Consider the following 15,685-nt stretch of genomic DNA (forward strand, 5'->3'; position numbering starts at 1 on the left):
ATGTACTTGTAAAATGAGTGTTGTATGTACATGCTAAATAAGTCCTATAAGTATATATGCATACCCGTATCCCTTATGAGAATGAAGGAAATACCTATTCTTTAAATAAATGTAGCATATATGTAAACTTCTATAAGGCACTCAGAAAACAGTATTAGATGTGTAGAAACACTTTTTGTTATATTTTATGTATACTCTTCTCCCCCACCCCCCAAACATCCTTTGACAAAAATTACGATTGTGAGTTGGGACATAGGAGGTAGAAAATTGGGGACTAATTGTCGACATAGCTATTTTGTATTCACGAAAATTTAAGTGCAATTAAAAAAGTGTAAAAAAGAAAAACTTTATCCAGGATGTCCAGGGGGGAGTATATGGAAAGTTTTCAACATGCCTTTGAAAAGTTCCATCTTTCCTTAAACCCATGGATTCTGTAAATTCGATAATTTCTCCCCCCCCCCCCTTTTCTTACACAAATTATAACGTTTATTTTTAAAAAATGTGAAAATATAGTCATTAAAAAAACTGCTAAAAAAATTGCTAAAAAAATTGCTAAAAAAATTGCTAAAAGAATTGCCAAAAAAATTGCCAAAAAAATTACACACTGTGGACGAGAGAATGTTCAGTATATAAGCTCATGTCCCAAATTGGCAAAATTAAACATGGGTGTAATTCATAAAGTTTGTAATTCGTATACTTAATTGTATTAATTCTGCGCATGTAATCTACCCCTCTTCCTGTGAGTAATGGGATAAATCTGCTAAATCTTAGCGGAAGTGTAATAAAAATATGATACCTGTTTTCCCACTCTCTTAATATGTGAGAAAAAGTATTCAAAGTGAAAATTTCAAAACGAGTATAACTTAATTATGCTATAATCGGGAGTTCCTTTTCCTTAAAATGTTTATATATTTTCTAGATGTTAATGCATTTTCATAGGTTTCAATAAAAAAAGGTTAAGTCATTCGAGGCAAACATTTGGTCAAGCTTCGATCCATTCTTCACAACGCCGTATATATATGTGTGTATGTACACACATACACAGACACATGTACATATATATATATATATATATACTGACATATACATGTACTTTATTTTTTGGTACGTTTTTCAGTGAAGACCCAAAAAGGAAAAGAAATTTAAAAAAAAAAAAAAAAAAAAAGTGTGCAAGAGGTGTAAACACAATCGAGCAAATACAAAAGCGCTTTTATTTCCCGTCGTCATCTAAATAACAGTTTTTATGAACACACAAAATGAGAACACAAAATCCAGTTTTGGTGAATTTTTTTATAAGACTAAGTATTTTGAAAGAAATGTAGATCATTATCAATGTTTTACTTTTATTAGTTCATTCTTCAGAGTAGGCATTTTTTTTTTTTTTTTTTTTATTTTATTTTATTTTATTTTTGTCTTCCTCATATAGTCCACAAAGAAACCTAGTGATATGTATATTTAATCCGATTTATTAATGGCACAACATTCATACTTATCCACATTTTGACATTCAAATTTATATTCAAAGACACTGCAATTTTTGTGAAAAGTGTGTAAAATATCCCATGCATGTAATGTGTAAACGGTTTACATATGATAATGATACGAGTTATGTTCTCTCACATGTACCTTCTGTCGTAAAGGAAAAGTAAAAATGGCATAGTTATCTAAAGCGAATTTTATATGTATAGAAAAGTGCTATACAAGGATAAAAATATTTTTAATTTATACATATTCAATCATATCGAGCTGATAACAATTTTCCCACTGTTAATTTTTTTTTTTTTTTTTTTATTTTCCCCATTTTTGTGTCACTATTTTATTGCTATATTTTGTTCACTTATTATTATTATTATTATTGTTATATTTTTTTCTCCTTCACTTTTGTACGGTACTATAGTCACCACTTGGTCTTCACAGTAAAATGGGACATACTGCAAAATGAGGGAAAAGGAGAGTGTGACATTTCCCAATTTCACACGACTAAAGAGTGAAATTAAGGAGAAAAAAAATTTTATCAATGAATTTTTTTTTCTTTTTATTTATTCAAGGATACGCATCTACATAGATTATAACATTTTATAACAATTTTTCGAAAATTAATTTTGCCATGTATCATACTTGATCTTAGCATATTTTTAGTGGGAAAAAAAAAAAAAAAAAAAAAAAAAACACGTGTGCAATATGTGGGATCACACGCACAATTTGCGTAACATGCAAAGCTGCGTATTTTTTTTTTTTTTTTTTTACCGCTGTCAAAAAGGTTTAATTAAAAGGGAAATTTGTGTAATACACATATTTTTGCAAATTTGTTACATATATGTGTATATATATATGCACATGTTTTTTTACATTAGAGGAGGTGGAGTGGGGATAAAAGGATAATAATTATTTTCACATTTTTGTAAATTCATTTTAATATTCTTCTTCGGTTGCTTATTCTCATTTGGGGCTTTTCTTTTTTCCCCTTATTTTTCTACTCCCTCATTTGGCTCATTTGATGCGCAAATATCTCCCCCCCGCCTCTCCAAAAAAAAAAAGAAAAAAAAAATAACTACAAATATCATATGTATCCGGTTGTGTATGTATTTTATTTTATTTTTTTTCAAAGGCAAGAGACTGGTTCAATCATCTCTCTCTCCTCGGTGAAATAATTAACGAGTGTAAAGAGATAGAAGGTTGGAAGGGATATATATATATATATATATATATATATATATATATATATATAGGTTTGGCAAATTCTTGCTAATGGTACAGTATAACTACATGAACACAAAAGAATGATGAAAGACAGTGAGATTGATCTGAGCTTGGAAAATATTGCAAATGTGAAAATCAAGGCATATAAAAATAATAACATTTACAAAAATGAGGAATCAGAGGAAAGAAAGAAAAACAGTAAAAGTTACTACAACGTATATATTTTGACGTACATAAAACATATCGTAAGGATAAAAACTAACTTAGCCCTACATGGAGGATTATACAGTAATTATTTTGAGAAATATGAAGAGGAATCTATTTCTAATATAATGCTAGAAAATTTGCTGAAAAAAGATGGACACACTGATCAGAGAAATTTTTTAGAACCATGGAAAAGTGGTGCAACGAATGGAAGTGGAAATAATGGAAAAGGCAAAGATCCAGAAAAAAGAAATGAAGCAAATGAGAAGAAAAACAGCGAAAGAGGACCAGCAGCAGCAGGAGGAGGAGGGGTAGGAGAGAAAGACCTGAATTACTCCATTAAGGAATTGTTGAAAAAATTAATAAAATCATACAATATTCGAGAAAATAAAATTTTTTTAGTTACTGGGATGTTAGGGTGTGGAAAAACTACCTGTGTTAGTTTAGCCATTGAATATTTCAACAAATATTTACAAATTGAAAAAAATATGAAAAGCAAAAATGAAAAAAAGAATGTCTTATTTCTGTCTGCGGATGATAGTATAAGCAAAAAAATATACAAAAAAACGCCATATAGTGTGAAGAACTATCAGCGAGAAGAGACCTCACGTCTTGAGTCCTCTCCTAGACACGTTAAAAAGAAGATTAAGATTCACTGTGATGAACCACTTTTTAACTTTACACCAAAGAAGAGAAAAATGAATAACGGGAAGAGCAATGTAAGAAGGAGAAATGAATCAAAATGCACGTCAAATGAAGAGGAGGAGGAAGAAGAAGAAGAAGAAGAAGATGAAGAAGAAGATGAAGACGTAGGGGAAGAAAAAGAGAAAGACCAATGTAACCCCTACTTGTGGAGTGAAAGTGAAGCAAGCCTGAATGCGCAACAGATAAACCAGAATATAAAAAACATTTTCGAAAATAACGATCTTTCACCATTAAGAAAAAACGCAAATATTAGAAATAAAATTCAATTTGAAGAATTTTTTAAGGAAAAGAATAATTTAAGCGAAATAAAAACGCAAAGTGACGATGACAATGCTGAATTTAATGCAAAATATAAAAAAATTGTAGAAGAAATAAAAAAAGAAGAAAATGAACAAAGATGTATTTACACAATTAGAATTAGTGCATACTTATACAGAGATGACATGCAGTGTATAAAATCTATACTAAGCCAGTTACAGAATTATGTAGATGATGTGGATTCCAAAACTGAAGGAAATTTATTACTAAATGATTATATTATAAAATTGGAAAAATTATTAATTCAAATAAATAATGAAAAAAAACAAACTCTATTGATTATTGAAAATGTTGAAAAATTTTGCTTACAGAATAAGCAGAATTTATTATATACCCTTTTTGATTTGTTACACAAAAAAAATATATGCATTAATATTATATGTTTGACCAATGTGTTAGATATTACACAAACCTTAGAAAAGAGAATAAAATCGAGATTCACTTTCGAAATGTTACATATTTCTCCTCTTTTAAATATAGAAGAAATTTCGAAACTTGTATACAAAATATTGTATGTCAATTTGGACGACTTCCATCTTATCAAGAAATATTACTCTGTCTATTTTACCTACCCAGATTTAATAAAAATACAACGATTTTTGCAAATCTACAATTCCACTATGCAAAAGGAGATTGCTGATTCTCTTCTTCTCAAGCAGTGGTCTTATGACATCAACTATGGTCTTGACATCAGGCACATTTATCACACTTGCGTAGATGCAATACTTTCTATCTGTGAATATCGACACATTTTATGTGGTGAGAGGAGAAACAATGGTAATCGACATGTCAGTGGGAATAGTCACTATTCCAGTGTTGACAATTACCACATGGGTGCATTCCAAAACAATACTCTTTTGGACGCTCACTCGGATTACATGTCAAACGCATCTGATCCAGAAAACGGGTTCTGTAAAAAGGGCACTTCGGATTCTCTGAATTGCAGCATGAACCCGCATGCTGAAGAAGAAGAAGCAGAAGAGGAAGGGGAAAATACTTGGCAGCAGAACCAATTTTTGGAGGGGGAAGAACTAAGGGAAGCATCCCCAATGAAGGGAAAAAAGCATAATAATAATCATGCACATTTGGGAAATAATAAATCGGGAATTTTTTCAAAAGAAAAGAAAGCCAACTTAGAATACCTAATGGAACAAAGGCCAGGAAAATTATACTGCACTCCAGTTAAAAGAAATTTGCATGATGATGCAAGGGAAGATAAAAATGAAGAATGTCGAGATAGTAAGTTCCAGTTTGATATGAATATAGACATGAGTCCACGTAAATTAAAGGAAAATATAAAGTTAAAAACAAAAGTGGAAAGTCAATACATTTTGAATAATGTACAATCTAAGTTTATTAGAAGACATTATATAAAAAAAGTTTTGAGAGATTTATGTTCCATTGAATATATGATATTATGTGCATTTACAAGATTATATAAAAAAGAATTATTACCCAAAACATTGTATGTTATAATTTTAGAAATTAATAAATTTAAACAAGCTTATCCACAAGAACAGATTATTGGATTTTCCCTGGATGCTTACAGAAGATCCTTTTTTCGATTAGTCGACTTGGACATTATTGTCTTGTCTTCATATTCCTTAAGTCATTTGAATATTAAAAATTTCAGCAATGATCTTTTTGGCCTGCATGAACCTACAAAATTCCCTTGCTATGACATATTTCTGGAAAACATCGAATCCTACAATTTGAACCACAATTTGATTCAGTGGGTTAAGCACAACACAGAGGTTATGCAGTAAAAGTTGGTAGTGCAATTGGAGTTGGTATTCGCACTGATATTGGTATTTGCATTGGTACTGATCGTGGAGGTGGTCGAATCCAACTGGGAATTGAAATAGACCGATCGATTAGGCAAGGATTAGCTACAATCAACGCAGCTTTATGAAGTATGCAAGTGTGCACATGTGAGTAAAATATATATTTACACCGTACGACTGTACATAAGGGTTAGATAAACTACGCAAGGAGAAATGTATTCTCACCTTTTCTATTGTAACTACAAAAATGCGTATACACCTTTTGCTGGATAGTCTTCTCCAAATTATTTATATTTTAAAACCCATTTTGGCAAGTAAATTATATATCTGTCTTCTTTTTTTTTTTTTTTTTTTTTTTCCAATTTGGTTACCTACTTATTATTAACAATGTCTTATCACATTTACTCCGTTTCACCACCCCCTATTTGGCACTTTTTTTTTTTTTTTTTTTTTTTTTTTTTCAATTTGATGATGTATGGCTAGCTGTATACCTACTTATTTTAAAACGTCCTGTAATGGCTTCCCTCCCTTATTTTTTCTCCATTTGGCACTTTTTTTACACCCCTTAATCGGTTTAGAAGTTATTTCAAGAAATTCATACTTTTTACAAAGCTCGTGAACATGAGATAGGAAGACTCTTACTTTTTTTTTTATTTTTGTGATGTGCATGAATTAAAGGGTGACATATTTGAAAAGTTCTTTTTTTTTTTTTTTTTTTTTTTCTTTTTTTTTTGGTTTTGCAATTCTTCCGAAATGAATTACACAAAAATTATGTTCATTATCAATCATGAAAAATGAAACATTTAACCCTCCCCCCACCCTCTCATACCTTATGATCATTATATATATAACTTTCGAAAATGTGTATCACTATGTTTTCATTTGTACTTTAATTGGTTACTCTGAATAATGGGCTAGGGAAACGGTCACTTTGGGTAGGGGGTTATTTTCATAGTAAAGAGAATGTTGCAGGAAAAAAATGGGCAAGGAATATTTTCCAGCGGTGTGCAAATGAAAAAAACTATGACTTTACTACCAATTTCACGCATTTTTATTGTTCAAAAATGTAAGAAGTATATATTTTGTTAAGTAACGAACAACTAATTTCAAAATTGCTTATATTTACACCGAACTGGGAAATGAGATTTGCTTCCACACACATTTATATTCACATTTTGCAGATATATTATGAGCATTTCCAAGTATCGCAATTGAAGTAGAGGAAAAAAAGAAGAAAAAAAAAAAAAATTGGCATTATGTTTTTCTTAAGTGTATACTAAATTGGGGTTAGAGGAGCTACACATATTTTTTAAGCACAAAATGCGCTAGATATATATAATATATATATATATTTTTTTTTTTTTTTTTTTTTTTTTTTTTCGCTTCCCTTTTCTCTCCTTTTTTTTTTCCTTTCTCCCTTAGGTAACCCATTTTGCAAATGTTAGTAAATAAAAAATATACAAAAAAAAAAAAAAAAAAAAAAAAAAAAAAAAAAAAAAAAAAAAAAACAGACAGCGTTCTCCTGACGGTGTTACTCATTTCTATTTTTTTTTTTTTTTTTTTTTAAATTGTGAAGAGATCTTTCGTGTGTGCCTTCGAATAGTCTTTTAAAAAAAAAAAAAAAAAAAAAAAAAAAAAAAATGCATGAAATTGAGTATGAACGATTTGTAATAGAAAAAGAAACGGGAATATCGAATGAGAAAGTCCTAAGCACATGGTCGTAATAACAATTGTTGCAGAAATTTGTACAGTGATAAGGAGGTCTCACATCGATTAATTGTGGTACCTGTATTAGTTTTCACACCAAGCCAAGGTGTAAACTGGGAAAACATCTCATGGGATGGGGAAATAAAAAAAAAAAAAAAAAAACTTTTATGATGTGCGACTTATGATCCAATTGAAAGCAAGGAAACTTAATTGCTTGTTTTGCGAGGATATGAATCGTAGGACGAGGTGAAAATAGTTCGAGTGGTTCGGAAAATAAGAAGAAATACAATTTATAAAGTGACAAAAAAGATATTGCAACTGACTGTGATAAGATTTCACAGTTGATGAAAATACGTTTTTAACAAAGATACACGTCGAAAATTACAAACTCATAGAATGATCGCGGCGATGAAAGAGGTGTACGCTTACCATTTGGTGATGTCAGAAAAGAAAGAATAGAATAGACATCTCTGTTCCAGTTAACATGCGAAAGACGTGTGCCGGTCAGCACACACACACGCAAACAATAACAATAACAATAGCAGTAACGATAACGATAACGATAACGATAACAATAACGATAACAATAACACACCTTAACTTGTCTTCCCTTTCGAAAGGCTTCTCATTTGAAAGGCTTCTCATTTGAAAGGCTTCTCACTTGAAAGGCTTCTCATTTGAAATACCCCAGAAGCGTTTTTTCTTTTCTTGCGCTTTCACAAAGTAGAACAAAATGTACATTATCCCCGAATGTTGCATATGTAGGTTAAGCTTAAAAAACAATCTGTGTGTAGAAAAAAACTGCGGAAATATTTTCCACTACAGTTGCATGAAACAATGGATAGGGATCCAGAAATCCTGCCCTTTGTGCAAATGCACATGCTGCAAAAAAAACTTGTTGTTTATTCACTACGAAATAAATGAGGAGAATAAAATTATGATGATGGATGAAAACTACATTAACAAAAGTAAAAATGAATTATATGAAGACTTGGTAAAATATGAAGCAGAACTTATAAAAATGCAAAATGAAAATGAGAAATATTCTCTAGAAATTTTAACACTGACAAATAAAAATAAAATTTTAAGTGATACAATATGTAAAAATAACATCAAAATTAATCAAGAGCAATGTGAAAAATTAAAATTAAAGGAATTGAAGGATGAATATTTTAAGGATAAAATACTTCTGACAACCAAAATTGAGGAATATGATAAGGAATTAAAAAAATACAAAATTGTGGAAAAATATTTAGAGGATTTAAATAAAGAAGATTTAAATCAAATTAATTTGTTATTTGGTTTCAACATTTTAACAATAGAACAACAACAAAATGTCATTCTTAATTATATTAAAAACTCTTTGTCCAATAAAAAAAAAAGTGAATTAACTGTTAAGCAGTTAGAGGAAAATATAATCCAAAAAGATAGCCAAATTCAAAAATTGAAGGAAAAGCTCTATGCCTACAGACTCAATCACGACATGGCAGATGAAGACAGCAATGACAGGCCTCTGGCAAATGAGCAGCCTGGTGATGGTGGTTCAAAGACGATTAAAATTAAAAGTAAAGTAATTCGACGGATTAAGACACTAAATTCTGGCAGAAAAACAGACGTCAGCAGATCAGGAGGAGTCACTTATAGTAAATCCAAAACGAGTGGTACTACTGAGTTAAGTGAAAATCAATTAACGCGCAACCCGTTAAGAAGTAGCCCTATAAGAAGTAGCCCTATAAGAAGTAGCCCTATAAGAAGCAGCCCTGTGAGAAGCAGCCCTGTGAGAAGCAGCCCTGTGAGAAGCAGTCCTATGAGAAGCAGTCCTATGAGAAGCAATCCGTTAAGAAGCAATTCCATCAACAGCAACTCTCACAACAGCCAAGACTTCATCAATTTTATCGACAAAAAAATTAACAACTCCAACTCCCCTGAACATATTAATGTTACCCCCCAAAGAAGGAAGTTTCATTCAATTGAAGTAGACATATTTAGAAACAAATCCGTGGATAAATTTTTTAATGATCTCACCGAAAAGAACAATACACAGGAAGGGAAGGACTTCACTGAAGTATACTCCATCCCAACCGACTCGGGGAACACAAAAAGTTCGAGCAGTAGCTACAAACCACAGACAGCAGTTTCTTCCGCACTCAAACATGTCTGTAGTGTTAAAACGAACAAAAGCAGAAATGGGAAGTCCTATGCAAAACAGTCAACCAAAATAACGGATTTTTTTAAGCGCGTCTGAGGGGTGCCATGGGTGTACCTATCTATGCATGTATGTATGTGTGCATGTATGTATGCACGTATTTATATATCCTCATTTTGCGCTTTCTCTACCATTTATGAGTATATATATATAGCTTATTCACTTGATGCATCCCTCTTATTAAACAATAGAAAACACGCAGCAATGAACAGTTTGGAAGAATCCCATTCTTGATATCAGTTTTTTTTTTTTTTTTTTTTTTTTTTTGTTAATTTGATAAATAGGTCCATCACCTATACCCTGTATTTTTAATTTTTAAACAATTCGTGTTTTCTTTTTTTTTTTTTTCAGCATTTGATGAACGGTTTTGTAACTCTTCTGCTATTTTTGCCTTGCTTTTCATAATTTTTTCACAATTTACCTTGCTATTCATAATTTTTTAACAGTTTAACCTGCTGATCATAATATAATTTTTTTTTTTTTTTTACTTGTCTTTTTTTTTTTTTTTTTTGGTGTAATCACACATACACATAAGAACCTTGTTTTTGTAATATATTCTTCTAACACTTAGCGATTTTTTTTTTTTTTTTTTTTTTTTGAAATTGTTTTAAATCGTAACAATGTAAGAAGGGTTTATAATATTTCTTCACTAAATAGGTTTTAAAAAAAAAAAAAATCAAATCAAAAAGGAGGATAAAATGTATAATTGTGCACATGTTCAAATGGTAGAAAAAAATTTGTGTGAATAAATTCTTCACAACTATTATCAGCTTATTTTATGAAAAAAAGGGGAAAAAAAAAACAATCTTACAAGTTGAAACTGTGAAAAAAAAAAAAAAAAAAAAAAAAGAAAAACTTAACGGTTGTAGGATGATAATAAACAATTCATAATATGCCAAAAGCCTCAATTTGGAAACACGGATTTGGAATATGTATACATAATGATGAAAATTGTACGTAAACAAAAAGGTGGACAGAAATAATCCACGAGTGATAAATTTGTGCGAGTTGTTGTGCATGCTCTAAACCATGAACATTTTGAAAGGACAAGTAAACGTGTAACATGTCTCATTAACAATCTTTACAAAAATAATAAATTGGGAGAAACCACGCTGGGGGGTTTTCTACACCCATCCACCACTACTACCATCACTACCACACACGCACATATGCTATATGCTCATTTGCAATTGCGCATGAAGGGTAAGGTAAAGACGGATTTCCTGGATTTGAAAAAGTCCAGAAAGGAAATAAACTCTTTCCAAAAAAAGTTGTTCATTAACGTTTTGGAATTTCCAACAATGATAATTCCCTTCTTCATTCGAGTCAGCAAAACATTTAACCTCTTTTCATCATTCAGAAAACCAAGCATATGTTTATCATTCGATCTAACTGTGCTTATAATAATTAAGTCATTTTCACAACCCTGATAACTGTCAATTGTGTGAACATTTTTGTGCAAAACGTTGGAATTTTTTTCAACGTCTCGATTGCATTTTGCCGATTTGTTATTCCCATTTTGTTCGTTCATCCATACATTGGAATTATTTATATTGCATCCATTTTTTGACATCTTCAAAGCTATGGGAAATTTGTTCTCCGAAAAACTAAAATTATTTTCGCCAATTTTTTCACTCTTTCGTAAAAAGGTATTGGAAAAAAGGTCGCTAAAAGGATCCGTATCATTCGGATGGCCCCTGTGGAACCTGGATTGGTTCCCTACCTCATGGCATAATTCAAGGCCTATTTCATGCCCTACTTTATGCCCTACTTTATGCCCTACTTTATGCCCTACTTCATTCCCCACTTCATTCCCCACTTCATTCCCCACTTCATGCCCTCCTTTAAGCCCACCTTGACGGTCTGCAAAAGAACCTATTTCAAATATATCTTCCCATGGAGACACACGATTAGATTCGTTAGTTCCTGCTCTCAAATGATCATTTTTAAAGAGACTAAATATTTGGCCATAACTGTGGTTAGAATTCGAATTTGTTTCGTTTCTTGCACATGTGATTGGACTTACTTTTTGCATGTTTTCACTAGAAGACCGATCAACCATGGTTTGATACATCAAATGTTTGCATATTTCTTTATTATTATTCTTTTTATGCTGATCGAATTGGGGATCATTACGTTGAGTTCTATTATCCAAATGTGTATTTTTTAAAATACACTGAATATACAATTTTTGGCTTGTATAAGGAGTTAAGATAGTAATATTTTTTTGATTTTCTATATTCAAATTTTTTACCAGTTTTAAAATGATATCTGCTTCAAACTGGTTTATGTAAGAATAATTAATTTTTTCCTCAAACGTTTGTGAATTTAAATCGGCTTCATACGTATCGATAAACAGAATTGGTATCGAGCAATGATGAAAAAGGTTTTCTTTCTTCAAGATGCGTAGAAGGTCCTCCTCCCCTGATAGGGTATTAAAAAGATTGCATTTATTTTTTTCTAACTGAAAAAAATTGTCCATAATTTTTTTAGAAGCAATTAATTTTTTCTTGTAAAAATAAAAAGAAATAAATAAATACATTGGAAAAATTAACCTATACTGAATTAGTAAATGATGATATTTTATGTTTTTATAACGTTTTATTTTTTCAAAAATGCTTAGATAATTTATTTGTAATTTCTTTTTTTCATATATCAAACTATGAAAAGTTAACTGTTTGTCGTCACCAAAGGCGTAAATGAATTCACAATTCAGATTTAGACAAATTAAACTGTTGTATTCGGATAAACTAGAAGCTTCATCAATAATTAAATGTTTTATTTTCTTATCTTTAATTTTAAATGCTTGATATATCGTGTCTATATATATATCCGACTTCTGATTCCTCGACCTTTGTACATTGTCTCTATTCAGGCATAACTTAAAGTGCAGTAACTTCTCACGAATATTTTGCACCGAAATGTGCTTGCTCGTGCCGACAAAAATATTGTTTTTCCTCTCTAGTGTTAGGAAGTAAATTATGAAAGATATCAGGTCACTCTTTCCACTCCCCGGAGCACCTACAAAATTGGAGAAAATGGGATCAAACAGTGTGACGGTTGAAACGAGAAATTTTGCACGAAGGGGATATGCATGTACATGGCAAGAATACAATATGGGCATGACGAGTTAGGGTAATATGCTAGTCATACATAATGCACGCTAGCAGAACTATTTCTAGCACTTCTCCTCATAGACATATGCATACACATGCGTGCATAATCATAGTGATAATCAAAGTGACAATCATCGTGATAATGATGACCCTATATCTATGGGTACCACGCCGGGTAGCACTTACCACGAATGAGGTGCACAGGGATCTCCCCTTCATTGAGTAAAATGTCCCGCAAGACATTCTTCTGATAAATATCGAACTTTATGTACACATTACACATTCGGGAAAATTCGTCCATGTTATTCTTTAGTTTCTTGTGAAGCTTACCGACTATTTTATCATTTTTTATAAGATCTTTATTTATAATATTGAGAAAAGTCATTTCATTTTTTCTATTTTGGAAAAATTTATTTATAGCTTCTTGGATTAGAAAATTGTAACCTCCATCTCTGTGCATCATGGCACAGCTAGATAGCGATTCCTCAGATGCACATACATGTGAATGGTTATATTCCTCATTTAGTAATAACTCTAAAATTTGATTATTGGGAACTTGTTTTTTTTTTTCAAAAAGACTAAGCATGGAATATTTTATCCTATTCGAAATTGTACTGAGGTGAACCGATAGTATAACAGCTTCATACACATTTGTGTCATTCTTCTCCTCGTTTTGGTGGATATCACCTACATTTGGACAATTATCTCTACTGGTTGATGTAAAGATACATGGATTTTTAAATTCATGAGAAAATTCAACAGGAAATACATGAGTTTTATTAAAGTAGATTTCCATGTATTCGTCACTTAAATCCATCTCTTCATATAATTTCACAACATTAGTCCCGATTTTGTTGCAATTGTACCTTTTGATATTTACATAAAGAATAGAAAAATCTTTTGTTTTCTGAATTTTTTTTACTAATCCTACTAAAAATGAACCACTTATTTTGTTACATTTTATTAAAATAATATTTCTGTTCTCAATTTCAATTCCTCTTGAAGCGATAAACTTATATAAATTACCTTCCTTCTTACAATAACGTAATTTATATGTTAGATGTATGTCGAATGTTTTATGCATATTCTTTAATCCTATATGTTTTTCATAATATATATTGAACAGATAATTTAATATGTATCTTCTGATTTTCCCACTTGTTTCATCCTTAGCTGGAATTTTATAAGGAATACTTTCATCAATCGTATTTTTTTCATTAAATGCATTACTATTTCTCGCCTTTTTCACTTCTTTGCTGCCCTGCTTTTTTGCAAATGTAGAACTATTTTGTTCGTCTTCCTTTTCCTTCTTAGGATTAGCTAAATGTAACAATACGCTGCCCGATATTTTTTTTTCCCTCTCTATGTTTTTGCATGAATGAATGCACTCTTCTTTCGATGGGTCATAGAGCAAATTGTAACTTCCACTCCTTGAGAAGTCACTACTTGTGTGTACTTTTTCCTTCTTCAAAAAAACATTATAACAATTTGTATCACTTATTTTCATGTCGAAAAAGATAAAATATAACGAATTCAAAGCACTTATAAATATGTCTGGCCTCAGTAACAAATCAGTTAATATATTTTCAAAAAATTGGAAATCTTTTTTTTTATTTTTTTCAAAAAATTGTGCTTTTAAAAAAGTTTTTCTTAAAATTTCAAAATTGATTTTTTCTTCCTTAATATTACTTCTTTCCTTATGAAATAGAAAACTTTCCCATATTTTATTCAACTTTGTGTAATTCATTTTTTTGCTATTTTTTTTTTCTTCCTCTTCTTCTTGTTCCCTTGTTTGGTATCTACTTCGATTCCCTTTTTGCTTTGTATCACTAGGCTTGTCCACATAAGAGTCTCTTTCCTTTCCGTGTGCAGACGACGGGATGGGATTATTCCTCCATTCATTCGACAATTTCTCACTAATTTTCTCATGTTCTTTTTGTTTCCTTTCCTCATCTGTTATATTTTTTTTATTTTCGCTATTTGTAAAGTTCACACTTGTTGCAGCAATGTTTACGGTTCGTACATTTTTTAATGAACTTGTGTCTCTATCTTGAGATTTCCTTACACCACTAAGTTGTAACCCATTTTCCTTGTTGTCTATATATTGTCTTATTTTGGACAATTCCACTTTCAGCTTACATAATGTATCTGTAAAACTTTTCACCTTTTTATTTGTGTCGTTACTCACGCACACAGACCTTTCATCATTGAATGTCCAGCAAATAGAAAAATTGAAATAATTTCTTTTTTCTACAATTAGCTTTGTATAATAAGGCTTATAACATTCATATAATTTCATGTAATCTTTATAATCTTTTTTATAAATTATTTTTTTTTCTTTGAACTCTTCAAATTTGTCTATGCATTTTTCATTTTCAAATATATCATGGGTTAAATCATTTTTCGAGTATATCTGATTCTTTCGTATGTGTAAACATGTGGGGTTTTTTCTAACCAACGTTGTGCGTTTCAAAATATTCATAATTGAAACTGTGGCACATGTGGGGATATTGTTAAATTGTTAGCTCAGCTAATTAGCTAGCTAGCCACTTTTTTTTTTTTTTTTTTTTTTTTTTTTCCAAATAGCTTTTACCAACAAGTTCTCGTTTCAACGTGAAAAAAAAAAAAAAAAAAAAAGGTACAAATTTTAACAAGGAAAACATCCTTTATATGTATCACATTTGTTTTCTGGTGCCTATATCTTTACTTCTTCTTTTTTTTTTTTTCGGTACGATTTCTTACCATTTTTTCGTGTTTTCCCTCCTCTAGGTGTGTTTTCACAATTTTCAACGCCTTTGATCCTTCTCCCCAATGGTTTTTTCTCCCTTTCTTAACTACACTGCACGCAAAAGGGGGGAGGGGGGGAGAGGGTTGCTTTAGCCTTTGCATATTTATTTCCCAATTTTACATCGAACATGGATATATGATTAGCTTTCCTAACTCAT

General features: G+C 30.9%; 3 protein-coding genes across 3 annotated transcripts; 2 read left to right on the forward strand and 1 right to left on the reverse strand.

The window, feature by feature from the left end:
- Window positions 1-2,783: 2,783 nt before the first annotated feature.
- Window positions 2,784-5,693, forward strand: PGO_122240 (hypothetical protein, conserved; the record flags this gene model as incomplete). Its single annotated transcript, XM_028689015.1, has 1 exon — window positions 2,784-5,693. One exon carries the CDS (start codon window positions 2,784-2,786, stop codon window positions 5,691-5,693), a length of 2,910 nt encoding a protein of 969 aa, XP_028544816.1.
- Window positions 5,694-8,151: 2,458 nt separating this feature from the next.
- Window positions 8,152-9,663, forward strand: PGO_122250 (hypothetical protein, conserved; the record flags this gene model as incomplete). Its single annotated transcript, XM_028689016.1, has 1 exon — window positions 8,152-9,663. One exon carries the CDS (start codon window positions 8,152-8,154, stop codon window positions 9,661-9,663), a length of 1,512 nt encoding a protein of 503 aa, XP_028544817.1.
- Window positions 9,664-10,804: 1,141 nt separating this feature from the next.
- On the reverse strand, window positions 10,805-15,222 carry PGO_122260 (hypothetical protein, conserved; the record flags this gene model as incomplete). Its single annotated transcript, XM_028689017.1, has 2 exons — window positions 10,805-12,645; window positions 12,927-15,222. 2 exons carry the CDS (start codon window positions 15,220-15,222, stop codon window positions 10,805-10,807), a joined length of 4,137 nt encoding a protein of 1,378 aa, XP_028544818.1.
- Window positions 15,223-15,685: the final 463 nt, after the last annotated feature.

The sequence above is a fragment of the Plasmodium gonderi genome (assembly GCF_002157705.1).
Source record: "Plasmodium gonderi DNA, contig: Chr12, whole genome shotgun sequence".
Classification (NCBI taxonomy): Eukaryota; Apicomplexa; class Aconoidasida; order Haemosporida; family Plasmodiidae; genus Plasmodium; species Plasmodium gonderi.